The sequence below is a fragment of the Lates calcarifer genome, linkage group LG21 (genome assembly GCF_001640805.2).
Source record: "Lates calcarifer isolate ASB-BC8 linkage group LG21, TLL_Latcal_v3, whole genome shotgun sequence".
Classification (NCBI taxonomy): domain Eukaryota; kingdom Metazoa; phylum Chordata; class Actinopteri; family Centropomidae; genus Lates; species Lates calcarifer.
This window is the reverse complement of record NC_066853.1, coordinates 14,357,275-14,383,343: the sequence shown is the minus strand read 5'-3', so window position 1 is coordinate 14,383,343 and position 26,069 is coordinate 14,357,275. Positions and strand designations below refer to the sequence as shown.

General features: G+C 39.9%; 5 protein-coding genes across 5 annotated transcripts in view; 4 read left to right on the top strand and 1 right to left on the bottom strand.

The window, feature by feature from the left end:
• LOC108899786 (extracellular calcium-sensing receptor-like) overlaps positions 1 to 26,069 on the bottom strand; it is a 159,435-nt gene that overhangs the window by 73,318 nt on the left and 60,048 nt on the right. The window lies entirely within an intron of this gene.
• Positions 629 to 4,655, top strand: LOC108900917 (extracellular calcium-sensing receptor-like). Its single transcript, XM_018702184.2, is given in 10 exon segments — positions 629 to 672; positions 1,045 to 1,339; positions 1,445 to 1,696; positions 1,698 to 1,735; positions 2,083 to 2,233; positions 2,235 to 2,379; positions 2,903 to 3,108; positions 3,242 to 3,463; positions 3,545 to 3,668; positions 3,751 to 4,655. Coding segments are annotated over 10 exon segments (2,367 nt in total). The 5' UTR covers positions 629 to 643.
• Positions 6,624 to 10,863, top strand: LOC108900916 (extracellular calcium-sensing receptor-like). Its single transcript, XM_051065691.1, has 8 exons — positions 6,624 to 6,730; positions 7,108 to 7,402; positions 7,496 to 7,785; positions 8,047 to 8,342; positions 9,111 to 9,310; positions 9,450 to 9,671; positions 9,753 to 9,876; positions 9,959 to 10,863. The coding sequence occupies exons 1-8, from the start codon at positions 6,624 to 6,626 to the stop codon at positions 10,861 to 10,863; spliced, it is 2,439 nt and encodes an 812-aa protein (XP_050921648.1).
• On the top strand, positions 12,896 to 16,893 carry LOC108900915 (extracellular calcium-sensing receptor-like). Its single transcript, XM_018702182.2, is given in 10 exon segments — positions 12,896 to 12,939; positions 13,342 to 13,513; positions 13,515 to 13,637; positions 13,733 to 14,022; positions 14,283 to 14,578; positions 15,135 to 15,217; positions 15,219 to 15,341; positions 15,480 to 15,701; positions 15,783 to 15,906; positions 15,989 to 16,893. Coding segments are annotated over 10 exon segments (2,367 nt in total). The 5' UTR covers positions 12,896 to 12,910.
• On the top strand, positions 19,393 to 23,365 carry LOC108900914 (extracellular calcium-sensing receptor-like). The gene is given in 10 exon segments (XM_018702181.1): positions 19,393 to 19,538; positions 19,730 to 19,943; positions 19,945 to 20,025; positions 20,131 to 20,250; positions 20,252 to 20,421; positions 20,738 to 21,033; positions 21,609 to 21,814; positions 21,952 to 22,173; positions 22,255 to 22,378; positions 22,461 to 23,365. Coding segments are annotated over 10 exon segments (2,445 nt in total). The 5' UTR covers positions 19,393 to 19,431.

Below are 26,069 nucleotides of genomic sequence, written 5' to 3'. Positions count from 1 at the left end.
TTTTAGTTGACAGTATTAAAAATACCATTGTGGAGCAATAGGTTTTGTGAATTATTTCAAACTATAATGGACTGACAAACTTACAAACACCTATTAGGTGTGCAGTTATGAGGCTTAACTGAGCTAAAACCCAGCAAAACAGTTTAAGTGAAGGAAAACATTAGGGAGATATCTGGTGTTTGCGAGAACAGAAATGAGGCACTTAGTGCAATTCATTATGCAGCAAAAACAAACACAACTGGGTAAGGACATCCTTTAACTGATCTACAGTGAGTTGATGTAAAGTAGGAGGGGAGCCTTTGTCTAAAAAGTTATTTAAACCAGTGAAAACACATTAAGCCCACATACAGACACTTTGGGGATGGAGATCTCGGCTCTCCTTATTGGCCTTAGATTGACTCTGAGCTTGTTCGATCTGAACTCAGCTCTTACCTTGAATGGTTATGGGGATGGTCTGAAACAAAGGGCTGTGCTCACAGAGGCTAGGTCTGGTGCTGGGATCAGTACTGATTATTTATCTGTGAAATGTAAGCTGCAGGGTATCACTCGTCTCCCTGTGTTTATGATGGATGGTGACTATGTTATTGGGGGTGTTTTCTCCATACACTACAACATGCATACAGTGAAGCATGACTACACCACAATGCCTGAGCCACTGAGGTGTGCAGGAAGGTTAGTAACTGGGTGAAAAATGGGGGATACAAGTAAATTACACTGTGTGGAAAGAAATGTTTTTGTATGAATTTGTATGGTCTGCTTCTCAGTTTACAATATTTTGCAAGGTTATTGTGAAGTATAAGAAAACCTAAATATTTAAAACGTAAATATTAATTAAATATATTTATTCTGTATACACGTACATGCACACACACAATATGACTGTGTATGTATATACTGAATATAAAGGCAACTCTCTGATATATATTTGATTCACAGATGCTGTGTCAGTTATTGTACATAACTATGAACTGCAGTTATTGTGCGTTTTCTGTTGAAATTATCTTCATCATATGTAAACTCAGTGACATGAATGTCTATGTGCAGTATCAACTCCCGTGAACTGCGCTTCTCACGCGCGATGATCTTCGCCATTGAGGAGATTAACAACAGCACGAAGCTGCTGCCGGGCATCAGACTCGGTTATCAGATCCACGACGCGTGCGCCTCAGTGCCGATGGCACTGCACGCGGCATTCCAGCTTTCAAATGGCCTGGACCCGGTGTTTTACACCAGCGACAACTGTTCACAATCTGGTACAGTGATGGCTATCATTGGTGAGTCTGGGTCCACGCCATCCATCAGCATGTCACGCGTCATCGGGCCCTTTAACATCCCCCAAGTAAATATTTTCTCTTTAACGGTGAACTGTGGCATTCAATTAGGGAAATGCTGACTTTTCTTTAAGTGTGCCATTATAGAATTACACTGTTTTGTTTTGCTTTAGGTGAGCCACTTTGCCACTTGTGCATGCTTATCCAGTAAGCAGGAGTACCCGAGTTTCTTCAGAACAATCCCCAGTGACCAGTTCCAGGCTGATGCGCTGGCCAAACTGGTCAAACACTTCGGCTGGACCTGGATAGGTGCTGTCCGGTCAGATTCGGACTATGGCAATAATGGCATGGCGTCTTTCCTGGACGCAGCGCACAAAGAGGGGATCTGTGTGGAATACTCTGAATCTTTCTATCGGACCGATCCACGCTAGCAAAATCCAGAGAGTGGCTGATGTTATCCGCAGGTTTCTATACCACTGATTGTCTTTGTTTCTCATGTGTTAACACTGACCGTGTGCACACAAAACCACAAAAAAAAAAAAAAAAAAAAAAAAAAAAAAAAAAAAACAGAGATAGAATCAGAAGATTAGACGCATATGATATGATTATGCTAGTAACAAACTGGCCATTAATCCATTAATCTCTTATTCATCATAGATTTCATGAAAGTATGTGTAGATCAAAGATGAAGGCTAAATTAAACACACCAAAAACAATACTATTTCTCATGTTTGTTTGTATTAATAATATTGACACACACATTAAAAAAATCTTGCTCATATTGGTAGAATGCTCTATAATGTCTCTCCAGGTCAACAGCTACAGTTGTTGTGGCATTTGTGGCAGCAGGAGACATGAGGATCCTTTTGGAGGAGCTGTCACTGGAGCCTTCCCCCCGTCGCCAGTGGATAGGCAGTGAGTCCTGGGTAACACACCCAGACATGCTGAGGTTCACCCTCTGTGTCCGGAGCCATTGGATTTGGCATTCAGCAATCTGTCATCCCTGGTCTGAGAGGCTTCCTGCTGGATCTGTCTCCCACTGAAGTGGCTGCCTCCCCAGTGCTGACTGAGTTCTGGGAGGATGCATTCAAATGCAGGCTGGGAAAAAGTGAGAAAGTTGTGCTGATTTTTAAGATATGATATACTCACAGCTGGGTCCTAGTGTGTTGTGATTTTCTGTTGTCACAAGTGTGGAACTTCATGTGTTGAAAAAAGTTTTCAGCTGCTTTAAGTACAAATCTCAGATTTCATTTAAAAGGGAAATGTGGTGGAGTTCTGAGGCACATCTCTAGAAATACTCTCACTTGATATGATAACATTGAAGATCAAGTCTAGGCACACAGCTTAGTTAGAGAAAATTTTGAAAGAAATAGGCAGTAGTGGTTTCACAGTGGCAACACTGACACCCTGAACACAAGCACACATGAACACAGCCAGTCTCTCAGCCACCAAGCTAAAGAAGATCATTTAAAGTATATGTTGGTAACTGATTGGTGTATTGAGTTGATATACATCACAATTTTGGGGGAAAAGGTTAACAATAATACAACGAAAAAGCCAGTATGAAAAGTAATAATAACATAATGATATTGCTAAGGTTAAAAACACCTTCCTCTTCACTGTGTTTTTAGGTGCAGCTACAGATGAGAGGTTGTGTGATGGAACAGAAGACATAACAACACTCCAGAGCCCGTACACTGACAAATCTAAGTTCCGAATCACTAACATGGTTTATAAAGCTGTTTATGCAATAGCACATGCCATTCATAATGCAGTGTGTCAGAAAACAAATTCTACAACTCACTGTGACAAACTCACAAGGATAGAGTCCAAACAGGTCAGTTGAAATAAATAAGTGAACACTCAAATACAATGTTTGAGGTAATGTACCTTGTACAAGATGAAAAAATAACTGTACTTTCCATTATTTTCTCTCTCCCTCACTGTCATACTTCACTTCATCCTCACAGGTTCTTGCTCAGCTGAAGAAAGTCAATTTTTCCCAAAATGGTTATGATGTGTCATTTGATGCTAACGGGGATCCTGTGGCCAAATATGAGTTGGTCAACTGGCAAAAAAGTAAGAGTGGCAGCATTGAGTTGGTGACAGTAGGGCTCTATGATGCATCACTGCCAGTGGGTCAGGAATTCCATATCAACAAGAACCTCACCTGGGTGGAGAATAGCACACAAGTGAGGAGCAAGAATTTACCATCTAACAGCTGTGTAGCATTGGTGCACATCTGTATCAATTTCTCTGTATCTTTGTGACAGGTACCCTCATCAGTCTGCTCTGACAGTTGTCCTCCAGGAACTCGTAAGGTGCTGCAGAAAGGAAAACCCATCTGCTGTTATGACTGTATACCATGTCCTGAAGGAGAGATTAACAATGCTGCAGGTAACATAAAATGTTTTGTCATGCATTATCTACATCATCAAATATGTGACAGCTAATTGTCCTTTTTGATTTATTTTTTCAGATTCTCCTGATTGTTTCCCTTGCCCCAAAGAGTTCTGGCCTAATGCAGAGAGAAACATTTGTTTCCCCAAGCCTGTGGAGTTTCTGTCCTACAATGAAGTTCTAGGAATCATCCTGGCTGCATTCTCAGTTGGTGGTGCCTGTCTTGCTGTTATAACAGCAGCTGTGTTCTTTCATCACAGAACATCTCCGATTGTCAGAGCCAACAACTCTGAGCTGAGCTTCCTGCTGCTCTTCTCACTGACTCTCTGTTTCTTATGTGCATTAACTTTCATTGGAACACCCTCTGAGTGGTCCTGCATGCTGCGCCACACAGCATTTGGGATCACCTTTGTCCTCTGCATCTCTTGTGTTCTTGGAAAAACTATAGTGGTGTTAATGGCCTTCAAAGCTACACTTCCAGGTAGTAATGTCATGAAATGGTTTGGTCCTCCACAACAAAGAATGACTGTGGTGTCCTTCACATTTATTCAAGTTTTAATATGTACTATTTGGTTAGTTCTAAGTCCCCCATTTCCAATGAAAAATCTAACCATATACAAGGAGAGAATCATCCTGGAGTGTGCATTAGGCTCAGTTGTTGGGTTCTGGGCTGTGCTCGGGTACATAGGCCTACTAGCTGTCTTTTGCTTTGTGTTAGCTGTCCTAGCTCGGAAATTACCTGATAATTTTAATGAAGCCAAGCTTATCACCTTCAGCATGCTGATATTCTGTGCAGTGTGGATCACCTTCATCCCTGCATATGTCAGCTCTCCAGGGAAATTTACTGTGGCTGTGGAAATATTTGCCATTCTGGCCTCCAGTTTTGGTCTGATTCTGTGCATTTTTGCTCCAAAGTGTTTCATCATATTGTTTAAGCCAGAGAAGAACACCAAGAAACATTTAATGAACAAAAATCAATACTAGTACAACTGTGGTTTGGAAATATTTAAGATAGCAACATAGCAGAACTTGTACTGTACACGTGTGACACATTAAATTAAGTTTTTCTTCTAGGTCATTTGAATATTTAATCTAATCTACACATTTTTTAAATTATACTGTATTTTTGTTGATGTCCTTTTAATCTGGTTTTATTTTATTTTACACATAATTTTTCAATGTGCTGAAAATTTAAAATAAAGTCAAAATTCATAATGACATGAGTTCTGTCTTGACAAAAAACAAGTAAGAAGTGCATGTCTTAACATATGTAGTGTAATGAAAAGGTGGTTACATTGCCATCAGTTACATTATCACACTGTCTGCAAACTCCTGTCTTGCCATGTCACCAATGTACAGTTTCATAAGAGATTATCTGCAGTAAGTGTAAGACACAAAAAATATTCAATTCCTTTTACTGTTTTCATAGTTTTCAATCAGGAACACAGATTTGTAGAGGACAATGCTTATTATATTTTGGTCAAGTCCAATCGGGGACAGAAGCCAACTATGCTATCTTGTAAAGCAGGATTTAATAGAACTTATACCACTGAAAAAAATGTACGGAATTTCTTTTGTCAAATGTTATGAAGCCATTGTAAATCTAGCTGTGAGAGCACTTCCATTCAAGTTTCTTTGCATACAGAGGATATATCCACCTTGACCTTTTAGATCTGAACCACTGCCTATAACAAGCAAAAACCATAACTGATTTAAATTTGGCCGTCATCCCCTTCAAAGTAGAAAACAAACATAAAAGAGTGTCTACCAGGTCCCTAAGCTTGATACTCAATTTGTTCATAAATGCACAGTGGAAAATATTAAGCACATGCTTTCTTGTCCTTTTAGTTGCCTGTTTAACTCACCATCAACAACACTGCTGTAGCAGATCAAGGCAGCTGCCATACAGATGCAGTTCACGTCCTTTCTACAAAGTATCACTGCCGAATATTCCAACAACAGAATTATTATAGATTTTACTCCACCATCCTTTAAGATATCATAGTGGAGCAATACATTTCTGATTTATCAAAAACATTGGACTTAAATTTAGATATTTGGAATCAAGCACCCATTTAGGTGTACACTTTTTAGGGCTTAACAGTGATATGATCTAAAATCAAGCAAAAAAGGCATAAGGGTGGTACAAACTTCAGTGTTGGAGCCACAGAATTTTCATATGGGTTGGACAGTTTGAGGCCAGTTCTCACTTTGGTGTGGCAGAGAAACTTGCTCAGTTTTTTTTAAATTTTTTTTTTCCTGCATAGTATGGCACTGCACAGAGGTTAGAATAGGATGTTCACTCAAAGTCAGAAAGTGTGTATCTAAAATGAGCCCCTGTTGGTTTTTGAATATGCATGAAATAGAGGTAACAGTTTGATTCCTTTGTTCCTATTATTACTTTCACCTAATACATTTTAGCTGTTTATTGGCTATGGGGTGCTATGTGGGGTGGCTAGACTGAAGCCAAGGGTGGCCACCATCTGGCTCTGCCACTGACAAAACTGTAGAGAAATGTGGTGTTTATCATGTTAACTTTACAACAGTAGAAAAGTGGCATTTATTCGAGGTTATATATTATATGCCATAAAAGAACTAAAAAACCTAGCGTTAAACAAACACAATTAGATGAGGGCATCCTTTAACTGATGTACACTAAGCTGACGTAAAGTAGGAAGGAGGCTTTTGTCTGAAAAGCTATATAAACCTGTGAAAACACACTTATGCCCACATGGAAACACTTGGAGGATGGAGATCTCGGCTCTCCTTATTGGCCTTAGATTGGCTTTGAGTTTGTATGAGCTGAACTCAGCTCTTGCCTTGAATGGTTATAGGGAGGGTCTGAAACAGAGGGCTGTGCTCACAGAGGCTAAGTCTAATGCTGGGGTCAGTACTGAGGCTTCATCTGTGAAATGTAAGCTGCAGGGTACCACTCGTCTACCTGTGTTCTCAATGGATGGTGACTATATTATTGGAGGAGTTTTTTCCATGCACCATTACATCCACACAGTGAAGCATAACTACACCACCATGCCTGAGCCACTGAGGTGCACAGGGAGGTTAGTAAGAGGGAGAAGTGAGGGATAGAAGAATGTTACACTGTGTGTGGAAAGATATAATTTGTATGGTATACTTACAATATTGGTGCAAGATTTTTGTTTAGTATTGAAAACCTAAACTCTATTTTGATTATATTTTTTTCTTTTAATAGCCTGGTATTATTAACAACTGATTTATAAATGTTTACCTGAATAAGAATAAATGAATACTTTAGATACGAGTGACTATTTATCAGGTGCATTAAAATTCCTGTGAAATGAATTTGAAATCATATAGGCACCTCTTTGATGCATGTATTGTTCATAACTGTGAACTGTTTTCTTTTGAAATTATCTTCATCATATGTAAACTCAGTGACATGAGTGTCTATGTGCAGTATCATCTCCCGTGAACTGCGCTTCTCACGCGCGATGATCTTCGCCATCGAGGAGATTAACAACAGCACGAAGCTGCTGCCGGGCATCAGGCTCGGTTATCAGATCCACGACTCGTGCGCCTCAGTTCCCATGGCGGTGCATGTGGCATTCCAGCTTTCAAATGGCCTGGACTCGGTGTTTTACACTGGTGACAACTGTTCACAGTCTGGTACAGTGATGGCTATCATTGGTATTTCTGGGTCCACACCATCCATCAGTGTGTCACGTGTCATCGGGCCCTTTAACATCCCCCAAGTAAATATTTTCAGTTTCTGGTGAGCAGTGTTTGAGTCAGACAAGTGCTATTTTTTAATCATTAAAGAAATACACTGTTTTGTTTTGCTTTAGGTGAGCCACTTTGCCACTTGTGCATGCTTGTCCAATAAACAGGAGTACCCGAGTTTCTTCAGAACAATCCCCAGTGACCAGTTCCAGGCTGATGCGCTGGCCAAACTGGTGAAACACTTCGGCTGGACCTGGATAGGTGCTGTCCGGTCAGATTCGGACTATGGCAATAATGGCATGGCGTCTTTCCTGGACGCAGCGCACAAAGAGGGGATCTGTGTGGAATACTCTGAATCTTTCTATCGGACCCACCCACCTAGCAAAATCCAGAGAGTGGCTGATGTTATCCGCAGGTTTCTGTAGCTTGTTTCCCATGTGTTGATATTCTGAACACAAAACCACAAAAAACATTTCGCTAAATATAAGATTGGAAGAGGCTGATGATTTTTATTGTGCTAGTGGCAAATTGGCAGTACATCTCTTTTTCATCATTCAGTCGTTGGTCTCATGATTGTTGAAAATATATAAGACCAATTATGTTGTTTAATTTGTGATAATAGAACTGACATTTATTCAAGTTTTATATTGCTTAATGCACTATGATGTCTCTCCAGGTCAACAGCTGTAGTTATTGTGGCATTTGCAGCGTCTGGAGACATGAGGATCCTGTTAGAGGAGCTGTCGCGGAAGCCTTTCCCACCACGCCAGTGGATAGGCAGTGAATCCTGGGTAACAGATCCAGACTTGCTGAGGTTCACCTTCTGTACGGGGACAATCGGATTTGGCATTCAGCAATCTGTCATCCCTGGTCTGAGAGACTTCTTACTTCATCTGTCTCCCACTGAAGTGGCTGCATCCCCAGTGCTGACTGAGTTCTGGGAGGATGCATTCAACTGCAGACTGGACAAAAGTGAGAAAGCTGAATTTTAACATCGGTGATGTTCACAGTTCGGCCCTAATGGTTGTGTGTGCGTGTGTGTGTGTGTGTGTTTTATGTGTTGAGCTTCCTCTGTTAAAAAAAAGAAGAAGAAGAAAAAATCTCAAAAAAGCCGAAAGATTTTTACTGCAAGGAAAATTTCTTGTTAGTGCAGTAAGGTGGAGTCCTGATGTGCAACTCTGTGAATATGATGTGATGATATTTCCAATCAAATTTAGGCACATTGCTGCTTTGAAGAAGATTTTGTATGAGCTAGGCTCTAATGGTTTCACAACACCAACACTCAAACCCTCAACACAAGCACACATGGATAATAAAATTGGCACTTATTCCAACACATTTATATTGCCATAATACAATATAATGTTTCTCCAGACCACCAAGCCAAATAAAGATCAAAAATGTTATTTACTAGACTTTATCTTTTACAGTATATGTAGAGGTAAATTATATGATATGTCATTTCTTTACCAACACATTAAAGCAGGTCGAGTCAATCAATGTTTAAATTCTTTCAAAAATGATGTTGTTAAAACAAGTTGGAATAAGGTGGAAAAAAAAATGGATACAATGACATATCAACTATTTAAGGGAAAACAGATAAAGGCATGTCTTCTAAACTGTGCATTAAAAAATAATGTAAAAACAAAGAAACTTAAACACATAACAAGCTGTAATAATAATGTAACATTATTATTAAGGTTAAAAGCACCTTCTTCTTCACTGTGTTTTTAGGTGCAGCCACAGATGAGAGGTTGTGTGATGGAACAGAAGACATAACAACACTCCAGAGCCCATACACTGACACATCTCAGCTCAGAATCACTAACATGGTGTATAAAGCTGTTTATGCAATAGCACATGCCATTCATAATGCAGTGTGTCAGAAAACAAATTCTACAACTCACTGTGACAAACTCACAAGGATAGAGTCCAAACAGGTCAGTTGAAATAAAAAAGTGAACACTCAAATACAATGTTTGAGGTAATGTACCTTGTACAAGGTGAAAAAAAAAAAAAAACTGTACTTTCCATTATTTTCTCTCTCCCTCACTGTCATACTTCACTTCATCCTCACAGGTTCTTGCTCAGATGAAGAAAGTCAATTTTTCCCAAAATGGTTATGATGTGTCATTTGATGCTAACGGGGATCCTGTGGCCAAATATGAGTTGGTCAACTGGCAAAAAAGTAAGAGTGGCAGCACTGAGTTGGTGACAGTAGGGCTCTATGATGCATCACTGCCAGTGGGTCAGGAATTCCATATCAACAAGAACCTCACCTGGGTGGAGGATAGCACACAAGTGAGGAGCAAGAATTTACCATTTAACAGCTGTGTAGCATTGGTGCACATCTGTATCAGTTTCTCTGTATCTTTGTGACAGGTACCCTCATCAGTCTGCTCTGACAGTTGTCCTCCAGGAACTCGTAAGGTGCTGCAGAAAGGAAAACCCATCTGCTGTTATGACTGTATACCATGTCCTGAAGGAGAGATTAGCAATGCTACAGGTAACATAAGATGTTTTATCATGCATTATCTACATCATCAAATATGTGACAGCTAATTGTCCTTTTTGATTTATTTTTTCAGATTCTCCTGATTGTTTCCCTTGTCCCAAAGAGTTCTGGCCTAATGCAGAGAGAAACATTTGTTTCCCCAAGCCTGTGGAGTTTCTGTCCTACAATGAAGTTCTAGGAATCATCCTGGCTGCATTCTCAGTTGGTGGTGCCTGTCTTGCTGTTATAACAGCAGCTGTGTTCTTTCATCACAGAACATCTCCGATTGTCAGAGCCAACAACTCTGAGCTGAGCTTCCTGCTGCTCTTCTCACTGACTCTCTGTTTCTTATGTGCATTAACTTTCATTGGAACACCCTCTGAGTGGTCCTGCATGCTGCGCCACACAGCATTTGGGATCACCTTTGTCCTCTGCATCTCTTGTGTTCTTGGGAAAACTATCGTGGTGTTAATGGTCTTCAAAGCTACACTTCCAGGTAGTAATGTCATAAAATGGTTTGGTCCTCCACAGCAAAGAATGACTGTGGCGTCTTTAACATTTATTCAAGTTTTAATATGTACTATTTGGTTAGTTCTTAGTCCCCCTTTTCCAATGAAAAATCTAAACATATACAAGGAGAGAATCATCCTGGAGTGTGCATTAGGCTCAGTTGTTGGGTTCTGGGCTGTGCTCGGGTACATAGGCCTACTAGCTGTCTTTTGCTTTGTGTTAGCTGTCCTAGCTCGGAAACTACCTGATAATTTTAATGAAGCTAAACTCATCACCTTCAGCATGCTGATATTCTGTGCAGTGTGGATCACCTTCATCCCTGCATATGTCAGCTCTCCAGGGAAATTTACTGTGGCCGTGGAAATATTTGCCATTCTGGCCTCCAGTTTTGGTCTGATTCTGTGCATTTTTGCTCCAAAGTGTTTCATCATATTGTTTAAGCCAGAGAAGAACACCAAGAAACATTTAATGAACAAAAATCAATACTAGTACAACTGTGGTTTGGAAATATTTAAGATGGCAACATAGCAGAACTTGTACTGTACACGTGTGACACATTAAATTAAGTTTTTCTTCTAGGTCATTTGAATATTTAATCTAATCTACACATTTTTTAAATTATACTGTATTTTTGTTGATGTCCTTTTAATCTGGTTTTATTTTATTTTACACATAATTTTTCAATGTGCTGAAGATTTAAAATAAAGTCAAAATTCATAATGACATGAGTTCTGTCTTGACAAAAAACAAGTAAGAAGTGCATGTCCTAACATATGTAGTGTAATGAAAAGGTGGTTACATTGCCATCAGTTACATTATCACACTGTCTGCAAACTCCTGTCTTGCCATGTCACCAATGTACAGTTTCATAAGAGATTATCTGCAGTAAGTGTAAGACACAAAAAATATTCAATTCCTTTTACTGTTTTCATAGTTTTCAATCAGGAACACAGATTTGTAGAGGACAATGCTTATTATACTTTGGTCAAGTCCAATTGGGGACAGAAGCCAACTATGCTATCTTGTAAAGCAGGATTTAATAGAACTTATACCACTAAAAAATATACAGAATTTCTTTTGTCAAATGTTATGAAGCCATTGTAAATCTAGCTGTGAGAGCACTTCCATTTAAGTTTCTTTGCATACAGAGGATATACCCACCTTGACCTTTTAGATCTGAACCACTGCCTATAACAAGCAAAACCCATAACTGATTTAAATTTGGCCGTCATCCCCTTCAAAGTAGAAAACAAACATAAAAGAGTGTCTACCAGGTTCCTAAGCTTGATACTCAATTTGTTCATAAATGCACAGTGGAAAATATTAAGCACATGCTTTATTGTCCTTTTAGTTGCCTGTTTAACTCACCATCAACAACACTGCTGTAGCAGATCAAGGCAGCTGCCATACAGATGCAGTTCACGTCCTTTCTACAAAGTATCACTGCCGAATATTCCAACAACAGAATTATTATAGATTTTACTCCACCATCCTTTAAGATATCATAGTGGAGCAATTCATTTCTGATTTATCAAAAACATTGGACTTAAATTTAGATATTTGGAATCAAGCACCCATTTAGGTGTACACTTTTTAGGGCTTAACAGTGATATGATCTAAAATCAAGCAAAAAAGGCATAAGGGTGGTACAAACTTCAGTGTTGGAGCCACAGAATTTTCATATGGGTTGGACAGTTTGAGGCCAGTTCTCACTTTGGTGTGGCAGAGAAACTTGCTCAGTTTTTTTTTAAATTTTTTTTTTCCTGCATAGTATGGCACTGCACAGAGGTTAGAATAGGATGTTCACTCAAAGTCAGAAAGTGTGTATCTAAAATGAGCCCCTGTTGGTTTTTGAATATGCATGAAATAGAGGTAACAGTTTGATTCCTTTGTTCCTATTATTACTTTCACCTAATACATTTTAGCTGTTTATTGGCTATGGGGATGCTATGTGGGGTGGCTAGACTGAAGCCAAGGGTGGCCACCATCTGGCTCTGCCACTGACAAAACTGTAGAGAAATGTGGTGTTTATCATGTTAACTTTACAACAGTAGAAAAGTGGCATTTATTCGAGGTTATATATTATATGCCATAAAAGAACTAAAAAACCTAGCATTAAACAAACACAATTAGATGAGGGCATCCTTTAACTGATGTACACTAAGCTGACGTAAAGTAGGAAGGAGGCTTTTGTCTGAAAAGCTATATAAACCTGTGAAAACACACTTATGCCCACATGGAAACACTTGGAGGATGGAGATCTCAGCTCTCCTTATTGGCCTTAGATTGGCTTTGAGTTTGTATGAGCTGAACTCAGCTCTTGCCTTGAATGGTTATAAGGGAGGGTCTGAAACAGAGGGCTGTGCTCACAGAGGCTAAGTCTAATGCTGGGGTCAGTACTGAGGCTTCATCTGTGAAATGTAAGCTGCAGGGTACCACTCGTCTACCTGTGTTCTCAATGGATGGTGACTATATTATTGGAGGAGTTTTTTCCATGCACCATTACATCCACACAGTGAAGCATAATTACACCACCATGCCTGAGCCACTGAGGTGCACAGGGAGGTTAGTAAGAGGGAGAAGAGGGGGATAAAAGAATGTTACACTGTGTGTGGAAAGATATAATTTGTATGGTATACTTACAATATTGGTGCAAGATTTTTGTTTAGTATTGAAAACCTAAACTCTATTTTGATTATATATTTTTCTTTTAATAGCCTGGTATTATTAACAACTGATTTATAAATGTTTACCTGAATAAGAATAAATGAATACTTTAGATACGAGTGACTATTTATCAGGTGCATTAAAATTCCTGTGAAATGAATTTGAAATCATATAGGCACCTCTTTGATGCATATCTGGGTCACAGATGTAGCATCAATTATTGTTCATAACTGTGAACTGTTTTCTGTTGGAATTATCTTCATCATGTGTAAACTCAGTGACATGAGTGTCTGTGTGTAGTATCATCTCCCGTGAACTGCGCTTCTCACGCGCGATGATCTTCGCCATCGAGGAGATTAACAACAGCACGAAGCTGCTGCCGGGCATCAGGCTCGGTTATCAGATCCACGACTCGTGCGCCTCAGTGGTCATGGCGGTGCATGTGGCATTCCAGCTTTCAAATGGCCTGGACTCCGGTGTTTTACACCAGCGACAACTGTTCACAATCTGGTACAGTGATGGCTATCATTGGTACTTCTGGGTCCACGCCATCCATCAGCATGTCACGTGTCATCGGGCCCTTTAACATCCCCCAAGTAAATATTTTCAGTTTCTGGTGAGCAGTGTTTGAATCAGTCAAGTGCTATTTTTTTTAATCATTAAAGAAATACACTGTTTTGTTTTGCTTTAGGTGAGCCACTTTGCCACTTGTGCATGCTTGTCCAATAAGCAGGAGTACCCGAGTTTCTTCAGAACAATCCCCAGTGACCAGTTCCAGGCTGATGCGCTGGCCAAACTGGTGAAACACTTCGGCTGGACCTGGATAGGTGCTGTCCGGTCAGATTCGGACTATGGCAATAATGGCATGGCGTCTTTCCTGGACGCAGCGCACAAAGAGGGGATCTGTGTGGAATACTCTGAATCTTTCTATCGGACCCACCCACCTAGCAAAATCCAGAGAGTGGCTGATGTTATCCGCAGGTTTCTGTAGCTTGTTTCCCATGTGTTGATATTCTGAACATAAAACCACAAAAACATTTCGCTAAATATAAGATCGGAAGAGGCTGATGATTTTTATTGTGCTAGTGGCAAATTGGCAGTACATCTCTTTTTCATCATTCAGTCGTTGGTCTCATGATTATTGAAAATATATAAGACCAATTATGTTGTTTAATTTGTGATAATAGAACTGACATTTATTCACAGTTTATATTGCTTAATGCACTATGATGTCTCTCCAGGTCAACAGCTGTAGTTATTGTGGCATTTGCAGCGTCTGGAGACATGAGGATCCTGTTAGAGGAGCTGTCGCGGAAGCCTTTCCCACCACGCCAGTGGATAGGCAGTGAATCCTGGGTAACAGATCCAGACTTGCTGAGGTTCACCCTCTGTACGGGGACAATCGGATTTGGCATTCAGCAATCTGTCATCCCTGGTCTGAGAGACTTCTTGCTTCATCTGTCTCCCACTGAAGTGGCTGCATCCCCAGTGCTGACTGAGTTCTGGGAGGATGCATTCAACTGCAGACTGGACAAAAGTGAGAAAGCTGAATTTTAACATCGGTGATGTTCACAGTTCGGCCCTAATGGTTGTGTGTGTGTGTGTGTGTGTGTGTGTGTGTGTGTGTTTTATGTGTTTAGCCCTCAACCCTCAACAGAAGCACACATGGATAATAAAATTGGCACTTATTCCAACACATTTATATTGCCATAACGCAATATAATGTTTCTCCAGACCACCAAGCCAAATAAAGATCAAAAATGTTATTTACTAGACTTTATCTTTTACAGTATATGTAGAGGTAAATTATATGATATGTTATTTCTTTACCAACACATTAAAGCAGGTCGAGTCAGTCAATGTTTAAATTCTTTCAAAAATGATGTTGTTAAAACAAGTTGGAATAAGGTGAAAAAAAAATGGATACAATGACATATCAACTATTTAAGGGAAAACAGATAAAGGCATGTCTTCTAAACTGTGCATTAAAAAATAATGTAAAAACAAAGAAACTTAAACACATAACAAGCTGTAATAATAATGTAACATTATTATTAAGGTTAAAAGCACCTTCTTCTTCACTGTGTTTTTAGGTGCAGCTACAGATGAGAGGTTGTGTGATGGAACAGAAGACATAACAACACTCCAGAGCCCGTACACTGACACATCTCAGCTCCAGAATCACTAACATGGTGTATAAAGCTGTTTATGCAATAGCACATGCCATTCATAATGCAGTGTGTCAGAAAACAAATTCTACAACTCACTGTGACAAACTCACAAGGATAGAGTCCAAACAGGTCAGTTGAAATAAAAAAGTGAACACTCAAATACAATGTTTGAGGTAATGTACCTTGTACAAGGTGAAAAAAAAAAAAAACTGTACTTTCCATTATTTCCTCTCTCCCTCACTGTCATACTTCACTTCATCCTCACAGGTTCTTGCTCAGCTGAAGAAAGTCAATTTTTCCCAAAATGGTTATGATGTGTCATTTGATGCTAACGGGGATCCTGTGGCCAGATATGAGTTGGTCAACTGGCAAAAAAGTAAGAGTGGCAGCATTGAGTTGGTGACAGTAGGGCTCTATGATGCATCACTGCCAGTGGGTCAGGAATTCCATATCAACAAGAACCTCACCTGGGTGGAGGATAGCACACAAGTGAGGAGCAAGAATTTACCATCTAACAGCTGTGTAGCATTGGTGCACATCTGTATCAGTTTCTCTGTATCTTTGTGACAGGTACCCTCATCAGTCTGCTCTGACAGTTGTCCTCCAGGAACTCGTAAGGTGCTGCAGAAAGGAAAACCCATCTGCTGTTATGACTGTATACCATGTCCTGAAGGAGAGATTAACAATGCTGCAGGTAACATAAAATGTTTTGTCATGCATTATCTACATCATCAAATATGTGACAGCTAATTGTCCTGTTTGATTTATTTTTTCAGATTCTCCTGATTGTTTCCCTTGTCCCAAAGAGTTCTGGCCTAATGCAGAGAGAAACATTTGTTTCCCCAAGCCTGTGGAGTTTCTGTCCTACAATGAAGTTCTAGGAATTAACCTGGCTGCATTCTCAGTTGGTGGTGCCTGTCTTGCTGTTATAACAGCAGCTGTGTTCTTTCATCACAGAACATCTCCGATTGTCAGAGCCAACAACTCTGAGCTGAGCTTCCTGCTGCTCTTCTCACTGACTCTCTGTTTCTTATGTTCATTAACTTTCATTGGAACACCCTCTGAGTGGTCCTGCATGCTGCGCCACACAGCATTTGGGATCACCTTTGTCCTCTGCATCTCTTGTGTTCTTGGAAAAACTATAGTGGTGTTAATGGCCTTCAAAGCTACACTTCCAGGTAGTAATGTCATGAAATGGTTTGGTCCTCCACAACAAAGAATGACTGTAGTGTCCTTAACATTTATTCAAGTTTTAATATGTACTATTTGGTTAGTTCTTAGTCCCCCATTTCCAAGGAAAAATCTAAACATATACAAGGAGAGAATCATCCTGGAGTGTGCATTAGGCTCAGCTGTTGGGTTCTGGGCTGTGCTCGGGTACATAGGCCTACTAGCTGTCTTTTGCTTTGTGTTAGCTGTCCTAGCTCGCAAACTACCTGATAATTTTAATGAAGCTAAACTCATCACCTTCAGCATGCTGATATTCTGTGCAGTGTGGATCACCTTCATCCCTGCATATGTCAGCTCTCCAGGGAAATTTACTGTGGCCGTGGAAATATTTGCCATTCTGGCCTCCAGTTTTGGTCTGATTCTGTGCATTTTTGCTCCAAAATGTTTCATCATATTGTTTAAGCCAGAGAAGAACACCAAGAAACATTTAATGAACAAAAATCAATATTAGTACATTTGTGGATTGGTAATATTTTAATACCAACATCCAAGAACTTATACTGTGCATGTTTGACACATTAAACAAAGTTCTTCCCCTAGTTTTACTTGAATATTTACAGTTACACATTTTTATATAACACTGTAATTTGGTTGATGTCCCTCTAATCTGGTTTTGTCTTGTTTTGAAAAAATGTTTTTTTGGCATCTGCTGAAAATATAAAATAAATAAAGTAAAAAGTCATAACACAAATAAGAGTTCTGTCTTGACAAAACAAGCAAAAAAAGTGGATGATTTGTAGAGGACAATGCTTATTATACTGTGATGAAGTCTGATATGGGGCTGGAACCCTTGTGACACACCTATCAAGAACTTTTAGATCTGAACCACCAGAACATTATGTCAAGCCAGATATGGGGGGTGGGGGGGCACAGCCACTCCCAACATCCCTCACCAGAACCTAGGTATGGACCATGCCTAGGAATAGAGTTCCCATGTCAGTCAAGGGCCCAAGGTTTTTACTGAATCTTGTGATTGCTCCAGACAATCAATAACTAGGATAGTCGCTTGGGAAGAGTCTTCCAGGATCAACCCTCTATCTGGACAGCCACTTGTGCCGCCTTCCCAGTATCTGGACAAAGGGCTTAAATGAAAATTTATTTAAAAATATAAATGTCCAACAAATGTTGGACAGTGATGGGTCAAGCCGATTAGGGACTTATTTGTGCACATAGATTGAGAGTTACAATTTGTAGCCTTCATTTTCCATTCTTCTTTTCATTAAATACACCACTATCCACTACTGATGGAGACCCTTGCAGACTTTGACACAGTGCTGCTTCTGCTCCATGATGAAATCACAAATGCACACCTACAAGAGCTCACAAATATATGCAACAGAAGTCCAGATGTTGATCATACGACATAATACGAGGATACTGACTTAAACAAGTTATTGCTGCAATCTGTAACTTTGTTAGTGTAGATTCTCTGAGTTGAACTATGACATACTCTAAGTAGTAGCAGCAGAGCATCTGACTTCAGTTTTTTCTTTTACTGTTCTTTGTAAATGTGCAGTATGCCTGGGTGACACCTTGCATTTGGAAATTTGGTAAACAGCAGCAAGGCAGATTACCTTACCAAATCTTTGTTTGCTGCTCAGTTAATTGCTTACTAAAGCTATGTGCAAATTTAATTTTTGATAAAATTATGTCAGGCACTTAAGCACATATAGAATGTTCAGTGACAAATGCAAAATAAATTTTCCAAAGAATACTGAAAATACAGTGTATTGGTCTTTAAAGACATCTCTGGCTTTGCTTGTCAGGCTCAGCTCTGCTTTGTTGCGTTTAGATATGCTTTACTATCATCCGTTTAGCTCGCAATTGACAGTGCTGCTGTGACTGAGCAAGGCAACTGTCCAGGTGGATGCAGTTCATTTCCTTTCCACAAGTTATCACTGCCGGACGTTCCAATGATGGCACTATTACAGATTTTACTAGATACTATTTTTAAAGATATCATAATGGTGCAATGATTTATTTATAACAATACTGGACCTATATTTGGACGTTTGGACCCAAGCACCCATTTTATGGCTTAAGCATGACATGACCTAAAACTAAACACAAAAAGTTGTAAAGGTAGGATAAAGTTCAGTGTTGGAGCCAGACATTATTCATAGGAGTGGCCAGGTCAAGGTTAGTACTCAATTTAGGGTGGCACAGAAATCACAATCTTGTTTAGTTTTTTCTGTGTAGTATGGTGCGGTACAGAGGTCAGATTATGATTGGTACTTGCAAGTCAGAAAGTAAGTATCTACAACAGGTCCCTGATAATTTTTGGATTTGCAGGCAATTAAACAGACACAGTGCCATTTTCTGTATTTTCTATTATTATCATTTCTATCTTTAACATTATTAGCGGTTGTCAGTAATTTTGTAACTCAAACCTGAATCTCTGCTCTTTAAAGTTTGGTTGTTTTATTTCGGTTCTTACTGTCAGCAAGTAAGTTTCATCATTTACAAACTCCTCCAGATGAAATTACAATTGGCTATGTTGTGCTATGTGGAGTGCCAAGTGGTGTGGCCAGACTATAGCTAAGGGTGGGCACCCTCTGGCTCGGCTACTGACAAAATTAAGTTATTTTTACAGGGGGGAGAAAAGAAACAGGAGCACTTAGTGGAGCTTATACAATATATGCAGTAGTTAAACAAACACAACTGGACAAGGGCATCCTCTGAGTGAAGTACGATGAGCTGATGTAAAGTGGGAGGGAAGCTTTTGTCTGAAAAGCTATATAAACCTGTGAAAACACACTTACACCCACATGCAGACATTTGGGAGATGGAGATCTCAGCTCTCATTGTTGGCTTGAGATTGGCTCTAGGTTTGTTTGAGCTGAACTCAGCTCTTGTCATGAATGGTTATGGGGAGGGTCTGAAACGAACGGCTGTGTTCACAGAGGTTAGGTCTAATGCTGGGGTCAGTACTGAGGCTTCATCTGTGAAATGTAAGCTGCAGGGTACTGCCCGTCTACCTGTGTTCTCAATGGATGGTGACTATGTTATTGGGGGTGTTTTCTCCATTCACCGCTATATTCACACAGTGAAGCATAACTACACCACCATGCCTGAGCCACTGAGGTGCACAGGGAGGTTAGTAAGAGGGAGAGGTGGGGGATAAAAGGATGTCACACTGTGTGTGGAAAGAAATGTTTTTGTATGAATTTGAATGATCTGCTTAACTGTTTACATTGTTTTGCATTTTTTGTGCAATTTAGGAAAATATATTATATGTATATATTTATTCTATATATTTATCTTACACATATATTTATCTTGTGCAGTATCAACTCCCGTGAACTGCGCTTCTCACGCGCGATGATCTTCGCCATCGAGGAGATTAATAACAGCACGAAGCTGCTGCCGGGCATCAGGCTCGGCTATCAGATCCACGACTCCTGCGCCTCGGTGCCCATAGCGGTGCATGTGACATTCCAGCTCTCAAATGGCCTGGACTCGGTGTTTTACACCGGTGACAACTGTTCACAGTCTGGTACAGGTGATGGCTGTCGTGGGTGAGTCTGGGTCCACGCCATCCATCAGCATGTCACGCGTCATCGGGCCCTTTAACATCCCCCAAGTAAATATTTTCTCTTTAACGGTGAACTGTGGCATTCAATTGGGGAAATGCTGATTTTTCATTAAGTGTGCCATTAAAGAAAAACACTGTTTTGTTTTGCTTTAGGTGAGCCACTTTGCCACTTGTGCATGCTTGTCCAATAAGCAGGAGTACCCGAGTTTCTTCAGAACAATCCCCAGTGACCAGTTCCAGGCTGATGCGCTGGCCAAACTGGTGAAACACTTCGGGCTGGACCTGGATAGGTGCTGTCCGGTCAGATTCGGACTATGGCAATAATGGCATGGCGTCTTTCCTGGACGCAGCGCACAAAGAGGGGATCTGTGTGGAATACTCTGAATCTTTCTTTCGGACTCATCCACGTAGCAAAATCCAGAGAGTGGCTGATGTTATCCGCAGGTTTCTGTATCACTGATTGTCCTTGTTCCCATGTGTTCACACTGACCTTGTGCACACAAGACCACAAAAACATTTAGCCAGATACTAGATTCAAGACAGATTATTTAATTATGATAGTTGGAAATTGGCAATTAATCTCTTTGCTAATTTTCAGTAATTCCTCTTATATTTAATGGAAATATTCAAGATTAATAAGTCAACATTCGCCAAACCAAAAGCACTAAAGTATATTGACATGTTTGTGTTAATAATATTGACATATATTTCAAGACATTTAATATTTATATTGGTGTAATGCTCTATAATGTCTCTCCAGGTCAACAGCTATGGTTGTTGTAGCATTTGTTGCAGCAGGAGACATGAGGATCCTGTTAGAGGAGCTGTCCCGAGAACCTTCCCCCCATCGCCAGTGGATAGGCAGTGAGGCCTGGGTAACCGACCCAGACATGCTGAGGTTCACCTTCTGTGCTGGAGCCATTGGATTTGGTATTCAGCAATCTGTCATCCCTGGTCTGAGAGACTTCCTGCTGGATCTGTCTCCCACTGAAGTGGCTGAGTCCCCAGTGCTGACTGAGTTCTGGGAGGATGCATTCAACTGCAGACTGGGAAAAAGTGAGAAAGTTGTGCTGATTATTAACATAGGTGATACTTTAAGTTAGGTCTCAGTGGTTATGTTGTGTTTTTATCACATCTTACAAAAAAATCATCATCTGCATTAAAATCAAACCCAGACTTTTAATGAAATGGGAACCTCATAGTGCAACAATGTGGTGTACTCATCTCTGTGAGTACTCTCATTTGATATGGTAATATGACCTATCAGGTTTTGGAACACTGCTCTGTAGGAGAGGATGTATGAGGGTTTAACGTCCTGAACACAAGCACACAAAGACAGTCTCCAGGCCATCAAGCTCTGAAAAGATCAAAGATTGTATTTACTAGCCCGATCATTTACAATGCATGTAGGTCTCAGATTTGTGTATGAAATCAGTTGATGTTCATAAGAATACATATATATAAGAATACAATGAAAAAGAAAAATATTTATAAAATAGATAAATATATAAAGGTGTGTCTTCCAAACAGAGCTTTGAAATATAATGTAAATTAAGCATGTTTTACAAGTAAACACATAATAAAGTAATAATATAGTTTCAGTTAAAAAGTACCCTCCCTTCCACTCTTAGGTGCAGCCACAGATGAGAGTGTGTGCGATGGAACAGAAGACTTAACGTCACTCCAGAGCCCGTACACTGACAAATCTAAGTTCCGAATCACTAACATGGTGTACAAGGCTGTTTATGCAATAGCACATGCCATTCATAATGCAGTGTGTCAGAAAACAAATTCTACAACTCACTGTGACAAACTCACAAGGATAGAGTCCAAACAGGTCAGTTGAAACAAATAAGTGAACACCCAAATGTATTTTTATAATGTATCATTTAAAAGATGAAAACATTTCATTTCATTTTCCGTTATTTCGTCTCTCTTCCTCCTGTCATACTTCACTTTTCTTCATCCTCACAGGTTCTTGCTCAGATGAAGAAAGTCAATTTTTCCCAAAATGGTTATGATGTGTCATTTGATGCTAACGGGGATCCTGTGGCCAGATATGAGTTGGTCAACTGGCAAAAAAGTAAGAGTGGCAGCATTGAGTTGGTGACAGTAGGGCTCTATGATGCATCACTGCCAGTGGGTCAGGAATTCCATATCAACAAGAACCTCACCTGGGTGGAGGATAGCACACAAGTGAGGAGCAAGAATTTACCATCTAACAGCTGTGTAGCATTGGTGCACATCTGTATCAGTTTCTCTGTATCTTTGTGACAGGTACCCTCATCAGTCTGCTCTGACAGCTGTCCTCCAGGAACTCGTAAGGTGCTGCAGAAAGGAAAACCCATCTGCTGTTATGACTGTATACCATGTCCTGAGGGAGAGATTAGCAATGCTACAGGTAACATAACATGTTTTGTCATGCATTATCTACATCATCGAATATGTGACAGCTAATTGTCCTTTTTGATTTATTTTTTTAGATTCTCCTGATTGTTTCCCTTGCCCCAAAGAGTTCTGGCCTAATGCAGAGAGAAACATTTGTTTCCCCAAGCCTGTGGAGTTTCTGTCCTACAATGAAGTTCTAGGAATCATCCTGACTGCATTCTCAGTTGGTGGTGCCTGTCTTGCTGTTATAACAGCAGCTGTGTTCTTTCATCACAGAACATCTCCGATTGTCAGAGCCAACAACTCTGAGCTGAGCTTCCTGCTGCTCTTCTCACTGACTCTCTGTTTCTTATGTTCATTAACTTTCATTGGAACACCCTCTGAGTGGTCCTGCATGCTGCGCCACACAGCATTTGGGATCACCTTTGTCCTCTGCATCTCTTGTGTTCTTGGGAAAACTATAGTGGTGTTAATGGCCTTCAAAGCTACACTTCCAGGTAGTAATGTCATGAAATGGTTTGGTCCTCCACAACAAAGAATGACTGTGGTGTCCTTCACATTTATTCAAGTTTTAATATGTACTATTTGGTTAGTTCTAAGTCCCCCTTTTCCAAGGAAAAACTTGACTATATACAAGGAGAGAATCATCCTGGAGTGTGCATTAGGCTCAGCTGTTGGGTTCTGGGCTGTGCTCGGGTACATAGGCCTACTGGCTGTCTTTTGCTTTGTGTTAGCTGTCCTAGCTCGCAAACTACCTGATAATTTTAATGAAGCTAAACTCATCACCTTCAGCATGCTGATATTCTGTGCAGTGTGGATCACCTTCATCCCTGCATATGTCAGCTCTCCAGGGAAATTTACTGTGGCTGTGGAAATATTTGCCATTCTGGCCTCCAGTTTTGGTCTGATTCTGTGCATTTTTGCTCCAAAGTGTTTCATCATATTGTTTAAGCCAGAGAAGAACACCAAGAAACATTTAATGAACAAAAATCAATACTAGTACAACTGTGGTTTGGAAATATTTAAGATGGCAACATAGAACACATTAAAGTTCTTCTAGTTACTTTGAATATTTACATCTACACATTTTTAAAATTATACTGTATTTTTGTTGATGTCCTTTTAATCTGGTTTTGTCTTATTTTACACATAATTTTTCAATGTGCTGAAAATTTAAAATAAAGTCAAAATTCATAATGACATGAGTTCTGTCTTGACAAAAACAAGTAAGAAGTGCATGTCCTAACATATGTAGTGTAATGAAAAGGTGGTTACATTGCCATCAGTTACATTATCACACTGTCTGCAAACTCCTGTCTTGCCATGTCACCAATGTACAGTTTCATAAGAGATTATCTGCAGTAAGTGTAAGACACAAAAAATATTCAATTCCTTTTACTGTTTTCATAGTTTTCAATCAGGAACACAGATTTGTAGAGGACAATGCTTATTATACTTTGGTCAAGTCCAACCGCGGACAGAAGCCAACTATGCTATCTTGTAAAGCAGGATTTAATAGAACTTATACCACTGAAAAAAATGTACGGAATTTCTTTTGTCAAATGTTATGAAGCCATTGTAAATCTAGCTGTGAGAGCACTTCCATTCAAGTTTCTTTGCATATAAGGGATATACCCACCTTGACCTTATAGATCTGAACCACTGCCTATAACAAGCAAAAACCATAACTGATTTAAATTTGGCCATCATCCCCTTCAAAGTAGTCACCTTGTGTAGTGACACACTGCTCCCAGCACTCCTGCCATCATTGGAACTCTCCCTGGAAGTGTTGGATATGTTCTGTAACCAGGTCAAGCACCATCTATAAGGCTGGATCTCGTCCAGTGTGTTAAAACAGCAACCTTCAGCAAAGATGGTGACATCCAACAGCCATTGTGCCATAATTCACGTGTTTTGTGGCAAATGTCCCCCCTAAGACACCTCACAATGGTGCAGTAGAAACTGATGTTGACAGTCAGACCCTGGAGGATGAGTTCATGGTACAGAATGCCACGCATGTCAAAGAAAACAATGCTCTTGGTTATTATTCTGATCTGACACACCTTCTTTGGTGAAGACTGCAGGCTCTTCCACTGCAAAGCCTATTATTTGGCATCTAGGTCATAGACATAGACCTCTCATAACCAGTGATGACCCTCAACAGGCAAGCTGAGTCATCCCAAGTTGCAAGAGTTGAGTTTGTGCAGCCAACATGATGGAGCAGCCAATTGCCATGGCACCACAGTTCAGGTCACTGAGATGTTGAGGGAATGTCCTTGTGGTATACAGGGTGTTTTATGTATGTTTTTACCTTTTTGGAATGTCTGAGGGTTTACTGATGTTTTCACTTTTTAAGAGTTCCCCTATGTTTAAGTTAACCTTTGGGGTTCATGTTTAGGATAAGAGCCAAGAATGTGACACCTAGACTAGTAGGGGTTAAAGGTGAGGGTTTTCTCTCCCTTATCTTCTTTCTTTTGAAGTCGTTAAATATGGTCCAGATGTTTCTTATGGACCATGTAAACAGCCAATTTTTATATACTGGTGTTTAGAGCTGTTAGGGAGAAGAGATCCATATTGGCTCGGATCCTCTCACAGGCTACTGCAGTGCTTGTCCGATGCTGAACTACTTTGTAATAAACTTCTATATACAAGTAAGTCAGTGTCAGCAGAGATCTTCTCTTCATCATCTTCACATCAACATCACCATCTAATATACCACATCCTCCCTTAGATACGTCATACTAGTGCAGAAAAAGTGACAGTTTGACCCTAGGGCAAAATTCATGGTGCAGGACCCCACAAGAGTCAAAGAAAATGATGGGCATGCCCTTGTTAGTGTTTCTGACTGGATACACCATCTGTAGTTAGTAGTAGAAGAGTGAGCTTTTACACAAGTATCTGTCTTCCAGTTTTTCCTTTAACTGATTTTTGTAAATGTACAATACATATAGGTGACACCCTGCATTTGGAAATTTGGTAGATAGCAGCAAGGCAGATCACCTCACTAAAACATCAGGTCAAAGAATATTGAGAAGTAAATGTTGGATCACCAACCTTTCAAATAACCAAAAAAATACAGTGGATTTACTGGATCTTTCTAACATCACCGTTTTAGCTTTTCAGGGTCAGATTGGCTTTGTTCACTTTAGATTAGGGTTCATGCTTAACTGTCCTTTTAATTGCCTGTTTAGCTCACCATCAACAGCACTGCTGTAGCAGATCAAGGCAGCTGCCCATACAGATGCAATTCACGTACTTTCCACAAGGTATCACTGCCAGGCATTCCAACAACAACATTGCTATTATTACAGATTATAAGAAACACTATCTTTTAAGATCATAGTGGAGCAAAAAGGTTCTGATTTATCAAAACAACATTGGACTTGCATTTAGATATTTGGAACCAAGCATCCATTAGGTTTACATGTTTTAAGGCTTAATAGTAATATGATCTGAAACCAAGCAAAATAAGGCATAAGGGTGGTACAAAATTCAGTGTTGGAGCCAGAGAATTTTCATATGGATTGGACAGTTTGAGGCCAGTCCTAATTTTGGTGTGGCAGAGAAACTAGAGTCTTAATTACTTTTTTTCTGCACAGCGTAGAGCTGTACAGAGGTTAGAGTATGATGTTTACTTATGGTCAGAAAGTGTGTATGTAAAATAAGTCCCTGATGCTTTTTGGATATGCAGGAAATAAGAGAGT

Bases quoted from the DNA above. Each gene is read 5' to 3' on its own strand.
- LOC108900916 (XM_051065691.1), top strand. From the start codon at position 6,624: ATGGATGGTGACTATATTATTGGAGGAGTTTTTTCCATGCACCATTAC. The intron at 6,731-7,107 runs GTTAGTAAGAGG...GTCTATGTGCAG, and splicing joins CCACTGAGGTGCACAGGGAG to TATCATCTCCCGTGAACTGC. The intron at 9,311-9,449 runs GTCAGTTGAAAT...TCATCCTCACAG, and splicing joins CAAGGATAGAGTCCAAACAG to GTTCTTGCTCAGATGAAGAA.